This window comes from Erpetoichthys calabaricus, chromosome 9 (assembly GCF_900747795.2).
Source record: "Erpetoichthys calabaricus chromosome 9, fErpCal1.3, whole genome shotgun sequence".
Lineage (NCBI taxonomy): Eukaryota > Metazoa > Chordata > Cladistia > Polypteriformes > Polypteridae > Erpetoichthys > Erpetoichthys calabaricus.
Genome location: NC_041402.2, coordinates 49,998,350 through 50,005,838, shown reverse-complemented (window position 1 = coordinate 50,005,838; position 7,489 = coordinate 49,998,350). Strand labels below are relative to the sequence as shown.

Sequence of the window (7,489 nt, the reverse complement as noted above, 5' to 3'; positions counted from 1 at the left end):
TTGCTGTACATTAGTAATATGATGAATTGGCTGCTAGTGCTTCGATTATTGAATTTGCATATGCGCCCGCAGTGTATTATGGGACCGACTGTTCTGAATTACTGTACAAATCTGAGCACTTCACCTTTTATTAAGTGTAGTGTGGCTGTATTTGATTTTCTCTGTTGTGCTGACTTCAATGTAAAACTGGCTTGTGACTCAAGAAGGTTATCCCTGATTAGACTTTTTCCCTTATTTTTAAGAAAACATGAGTATTCCTCATGTCGACGTAATAAAGCTGTTACATAGAATGCTGTATACTCCTGTTATGTTCGCTTTAGCCAGCACTTTCATTAGTCTTACCCAATGGACTGGAATGCTGTTTTCGGCGAACAAAATGCTTTGCTGACATCTAGGTCGCTAATCCATTTACCATACACAGTATATTTTTAATTAACCACGTATTCGTTGTTGACTTCGTGTCTTACAAAGCTTGTGTCTAACCCTAACCCTTCACAGCCCACCAACAGCAGCACTATGCAATAAAAGCGCTACCTTCGACTACGCACTGAGCGGCGGGTGAGCAAAATGGACGGACGGGGCCGGCCGGCATCGCGCGCGAGCAGCTAGGAGGAGGAGGCGCGCTCAAGCGCTCTGCACACCTGCTCAGCGATGGCAGCAAGAGGACCACAGTAAAGCCGTTTTTTTCGTTCATTGTTTCCGTTTGTGAAAAGCTGATGGGGCGGGAGCGAAGACACGTCGCTCATTCATTCAGCGTTTCGAGACCTGAAGATGGGAATTAAAAGATAGGCAGCAGAAGAAAAAAAAACGTTCGCCTTGCCCTCTCGATGCTTTCCATCCATCGTCTTTCTTTCTTCCGACAATTCATGCGGGAGGATGCAACATCCTCTTCGTGATGGAGCTAAATACCAAAGCACTGAATGAATAACCTGAACAGCTGTGCTATCTTCATGGAAAGGAGACGATAACATTGCCCAGATTAATCAAGGGCTTTTTTTTTCTTCGTGGCTCCCCGTTCTTTTTCGCCTCTAGCCACCCAGATGAGGGCTAAGATCTGTTCACAAAACATGCACGACAGCAATGTAATCTTGCAACAGCAAAGCGCGCACTTCAGCGAAGGAGCTTCTTTTATGATGCGGCTGTGTACTTGCTAACCAAGGAATCGGGCATCTCAACAAGCACAGTAAGAAACAGATTTAAAGCCAGTCAGTGAATGTCGCCGTGTCAAATTGTGCATCCTAAAGCGTATGGAGATACTATTATACCTTTCCTCAGGTAAGTGCAAAATCGTGCGCTTGTGATGAATATCAGGTGCCAGTAATACAGCATGCACTGGCGTGTTGATGGAAATCAACTCTTGACATGCGTTATGTGTAATATTAACGAGGATGCCAAAAAAACATACTTGATCATATCTCGCTTAGCGGTTGTTCGTGCAACCACCCACTCACCTAGGATTACAGGATGTTGTGCCCCGTGAAGACAGGACGACGAAGTTCATCGGTGTGGGCGCAAGTTGTGGGAACGCCGCTGCTGTACTGCCAATGCAAGGTACTGTGGATGCAGCGTGCCACTGAATTTAACAACTGGTTGCGCATACGAAGTACGATGTATAACCCATTGTGAAACTAGAATTTCAGGCAATTTGCAATGAGCTGAAGAGGGGCTAGGAAGAAAACAGGGATAGGTGTTAAATAATTCTTAATACCACATTACCAAACGTATGCTTGGTTAAAACGACATTGCAGCAAATCGCAGATTCAGCTGTCATCAGCTATCCGATGAGAAGTGAAACAAGTTTTTATCGCGCCCTACCCATAAGGAGCGTTTCCAGTGCACTATAACTAGTGTTGTCTCATTTTTCTCTGGCTACACCCCAGAATCGTGATCCAGCCGATCTAATTTGCTGTTGTATTTAACAGCCTGATTGGCCTCGATTTTTATGCTCTGCTTCCCTTTACCAAAATCTTCTGCGCATGGTCCAGTTTTGTTAGACAAGTATTGTGACCAGATCCAAGAAAGCCTCTTTATCACTCTTATAATCTGACCTATATTTGTGATTTATCGAACTCAGTTACTAGTAACATGCAGTGCTCTCCAAAGAATGCTTTGTTCATTTCTTATTAGAGCCTTGCTATTATTTAATATTCCAGAAACCGAATAATTAGCAATAGCGTATGCATTTTAACCCATCAGCTTTTAATGGCTTGCCCTAATAATTAAGATTTGCTCAAAACACATTTGTTCAGCTTGAAGAAAAACTATAGGCTACACTATCTTACTGATATTCCAGGGATTTTAAAAAATAAAAGGCTTACCTAGGCGAAATTGGTGAAGAAACAGGTGATGTGTAAATTTTTCTGAAGGAGCAATGTATACAGCAACTGAGTATTCAATAAAAAGTAACTTTTCTAAACAAAGGCATCAAATTGTAAGCTACCTTATTTGCTTCTTAAAAGTAAACTGTAGTCTTCCTATGTACTGTTTTAAATAAATAAAGCCATGTGTGTTACATTGTCATAAGTCATATTTTGATATTACACATAAGCAGTTATTTGGTACAAATGTACATTTTTGGTGTTCACAGTCTTATCCAGTAATAAGCATGAATACTGCTTGACAGCGTTTCAGTGACAAAATAGATAAGTGGTAACTGTGTGCACTTTCAATTGCTACTTACAAAATATTTCTCAGAACAATATATAATGTGTTTTATGTATTTCATTTCCTGCCCAGTAGTAATGAATTTGTTAATATATTTTGTAAAGACACAGATTTCAAAAAATGTTAACATTTCTTATTTGCATGAAGAACAAGAAATGTAATTAATGAATTAAGTAATTAATTCAGTCATTCTTTCATTTATCCGATTCAGCGTTGTGGTGGACCAGTGGCTGTCCCCCTAGCAGTCAGTGCTGGATAGGACTCTTTTATATTTCTTTTTTCTTACTTTCATCATAAATACAGTTCACTGTCACTTATTTTTTGGAAGATGGAAGTATCTTGTAAGTAGTCTTATTAGCTTTGGGTTGTAAACACTTGCCTCTGTACAATCTAGTGGATAAATGATCAAAGGCAACATTTTTGTAAGGTGCAGCAAGACTGATTAGTACCCATTCTTATTTGCGACATGGCATCTTCTTCTACTTCTTCCTTTTCATCTTTTCCCACTTCTTTGTGAAGTTGATGTTTTATAGGTTTCTGCGTGATATTTATGGCTGGATGCCTTTCCTGATGTCAACTCACATTTATCTGGGCGTGGAACTGGCTCCAAAATGGAGGCTGGGTTATTTTCCACTTGGCATATTTCATTTTATTTCATCTTTTAACATGCAATCAAATTTGCTAAACGTTATGACATAACTAATTGCTTTTTATTTTTGCCTAATGCTTTTATTAAAAGATTCATGCATAACAAAGCAATTGTTTCCATATTAGTTCTCACAGCTAATTTACAGCAAATAGGTTATTCCAAATTTTCTCTGGGTATTGTCATCATTTCCCAAAGACTGACTGTTTAGTTCGATTGGCAACTCTATCAGGCTGATACAAATGAGTGTGGGTGTATTGTGTGAGTGTGATATTTCAATGACTGGCAACTGCTGACCAGGACTGGGTTCCTCTTTGTGACCAATGCTGAGTCTGGAGAAAAAAGATGGACCACATTAAGGCAAATTACTTAAACTGAAGGACCTATATGAGTAATCAACAGATAATCTCCTTTACATACAGTTATGTCCATCCATTTTTTTATAGTTGCTCAGCCAGGTGATAGTATACCTACAATCTTATATTAGGGCAATTAAGCATTACTAGAAAGATTGGTGGCAGGCCACCTGTGGCAACATGTGGCACTCTAATTATGTATAATGTTTAATAAATCTTAAGTTTGTAACTGTATTTCTTTGTTTGCAACCCACAAACATTTCTGTAGTTTTTTGATTTTTAGTGTACTTTGGTATATGCAATTTTGATTGCCTTGGCTCATACTATTTTATCATCTCTCCAATAGAATCCTGTCTAGTTGAAATATCTAAATAAATGTGATCACAATTTCACTCAAGCTATTTCCTATTATTTGTGGTTATATAAATACAAGCCATACTGTACCTTCTGTTTTTTTAGGTTGATTGGCATCATTATAATGGCCCCTTATGAAGGTGGGTGCGTGTATACATGACAGTGCCCGGCGATGGAGTGGTGTCTTATTCAGGGCTGGTTCCTGCCTTGCTCCAGTTCATGCAGGGTTTGGCTCTTGCTTGTAATCCTAATCTAGATTATGTGGTTTCTGAAATGGATGGGTAATTAGTAATGGGGGTAATAACCTAAGTAAATACTGGTAGGTAACCACTATAAATGAGGCGCCATTAGTGGCAAAATGTTGTGCATTTGTTTTTTTAAATCACAGTTTTATTATTTCTTAAATAGGGATACTGTATATTCTTTGCATTCCTTGCTTGAAAATAAAGTTATATCAGTTTGAATAATTTCAAACCACATCTTAACACAGTGTGCAGATGTCTACATACGCACAGCTGTCTGTTGAGAAACAAAACAGTACAGGCAAACTATGGTTCACAAAAGCACTTCCCTAATTTCTCTTCTAAGATAATATATTTTATAAGACTGCAAAAGCATTCACTTCAAAAAGGCATTTCTATGAGGTGGTGAGGTAAATCGATAAAGTATAGTACTGCTATTTTTATAATTATAAATTATCAATATACTGAAGACATTTACTTGAATATTTTTGAGCATAATTTTTAAGAAACAATGCATTTAATTGGTACTTGCATCAGTTAGCACTTCTGCAGAAGAAACAACTGAAATGACTTGTCAGATCTGCCCCCTGTATTTGTATATGTCTTGCAGGTGCTTTGTTTGCCATTTTATTATTGGGTAAATTTCATCTCCATGTAAATCTGATATGAGTTGCAGAAAATCTCTGCAAGAAAAAGAAAACAAAAATAAAAGAGCAATGTAGTGTATCACAGGGATGCAATTTTCCATATGGATAATTAACATCTAACCTTTATCAGTGTTTGAGAAACAAAATGTTCAATATACCGTAATGTGTGTGACAGCTTAGTAAGTAATTTACTATGAAAACAGCTGGCTGTTATCAACATAAATACTGTATTTGTAGTCCTCACAATTTTAAACACATAATTATGTATTTTCAATTAATATATTTTTAATAAGAAATACTCTGATCTCAATTATTGGTTGAATGTACTACTACATACAGAAGGGCTTATCTCACAAGGAATCTCTCAGATATAAAGTTAGATGATATACTAATATGTTTATTATATGCTGTACCTTAACTAAGTATTTTCAGTCTTACAGTAAAGACGGCTGAGATACCTGAAATCCATTTGCACAACTGAAAAAGATTTAAGTAGGATGGACTGAGTAAATTGTATTTCTTATTAGTTGTAATAGACTGACACATCTCTGCTTTTAGACATAATTTCAACACTATCTTTGGTCATATGAAAAAAAAATTATACATTGCAATATTTTGCACAACTGAATCACAATGCTTAAAATATTTCAAATACAAAAAAAACATAATGTTATTGTACTGTGTGACCCAGATATTGGGATGGTATTCTAATGTAGCATGTCTAGCAATTTTCAATAGACGCTCCCATTTTCTCAAAACAAATGTCCAAGCTGACTAAGTTTTTATGTTCGATTACCTCTCAGAATGATTGGTTAACTGAATACACAACTGCTGAAATTCATACTTCTCTTTACACTTTTGTGTGCCAATAGTATAGAATTGAAACATATGTATAAACTTGTAAAAACACAAAACAGCAGTGATTGATAAAATTAAAGAATAGTCAACTGAAAACCCATGAAATAATGAAATCAATAGCAAAATTCTCAGCCACTGAAGTGAATAACAAGACAAGGAAAACTGGGTAAGTTTCAAGAATGGAAGTGATATCAACCTGAATAGGCATCAGCAGGTTTCTACCAATGGGAGTTGTTTGACCTTCAATCAGATTGTATTATGGTGTTGACCATATAGTTAAATGCATTTGTTAAGAATAGCATTAATTTACCTCTTTATGTTTGTCATTTTAGTGGCTGACTCACTAATGCTTAGTTATTTGATCCCATATAACCTGTAAAACAATAATAAGTACATTTATTGTACAATTTAATTTACCAAATCCATGTATTATATACAGCTAGTGTGCTTTCTGCATTATGTAATTGTTTGAATATGAATATGCCTGTGAATATCTATAACTACATCATATTTGGCATGTAACTTAGCAAGAGCCTCTTATACTGTAAAATGCATATACAACCTACACAATTATGTAATTTCGTGACTTTAACACAATGTGATTTTTGGAAATCGTTTGAGAAAAGTGTAAAAAATCATTATCAAAAGTTATTGAAACACTCAAATGATAAAAAGTTCATTCAGAATAAACACACATTCTGAAATTAATTCATTTCTTTGGCTTTATTTGATCAGTTTTATTAATGAAGGAATCAAAAATGTATGGCCACACTGTGGCTTCTACTATAGCAAGTGTTGGTTGGGAAAAACTTCATTAGGTGGGGAGAGCTGTATATTAAATGTAAGTGAAAGGAGTTCTGTATCTCCAAATGAAGTTGTTCCAAACTCACCAGGAATAAAACAACTTGAAACAAAAAATGCATATTAGATTAGAATAGTGAAAATCTTATGTAAACTAGAATAATGAAAGTATTATAGGTGATGTGCAGCTGAATATATTAAGAACCCTTAATTCCCATAAAATAAATGTAATTTCAAATGTAAAATATACAAAAATACATAACACATTCAAATATTTTTTTTATAATCTATGTGATTTTTTTGTTAATGATTGAATGAAATAATAGATTACAATTAAGTGTTTTATGCAATATTATCCATCATTGATTTATGTATTCTTATTGCTTAGTAATCATCGTCTCCATTCTCATCTCTAATAAATGAGAAATGAAAAAGTAGAGAAAATTGAGAAGAACTGATATTGCTCTCTGGAGTAAAGATTCAGTTTTGATTGTGTTATTGTACTTGTATAAGCGCACAACAAAAAATATAATAACAAAAAGTCATTTGTACTCATTATTTTCTTTTTCATGTGCTGCTCTGTGGCATAGTAGCTAGTACTTTTGCCTCAACACTACGGAGACCCCGTTTTCTGTATGAGGTTTTCACATTATTCATTAATTCCCATGGTTACTCCAGTTTCCTGTCATATAAGATACGTGTTATGTTGATAGGCCTCTCTTATTTGTAGCTGTTTACTTGATTGAGAATGTGTGCTTCCTGAGATGAATTGGCATCCTAATCAGGTTTGGTTCTTTGGTTTAAAAGGCAGGTAGAATTTATGTTTTATAATGTTTGCTTGCTTGTAACTAATATGCACATCATGTTAGCATTCATTTTTTTGTTAATCCTGTGTTGTTTAGTTATTATGCATCTATGAGT

At 35.5% G+C, this 7,489-nt stretch overlaps 1 protein-coding gene across 6 annotated transcripts in view; it reads left to right on the top strand.

Annotated features, from left to right (window-relative positions):
- Window positions 1–281: 281 nt before the first annotated feature.
- Window positions 282–7,489, top strand: part of bean1 (brain expressed, associated with NEDD4, 1) — a 115,378-nt gene continuing 108,170 nt past the window's right edge. For 4 of the 6 annotated variants that reach the window (XR_007935881.1, XR_007935880.1, XR_007935882.1 and 1 more), the window contains exon 1: window positions 286–1,275. Coding sequence is in view for 3 of the 6 variants with exons in the window: in XM_028809634.2 (XP_028665467.1) it covers window positions 1,248–1,275 (28 nt within the window). In the remaining 3 variants the exon portion in view is untranslated. Of the gene's footprint in view, window positions 1,276–7,489 lie in introns of all 6 variants that reach the window. The other 2 variants (XM_051932157.1, XM_051932158.1) reach the window with 2 other exon arrangements.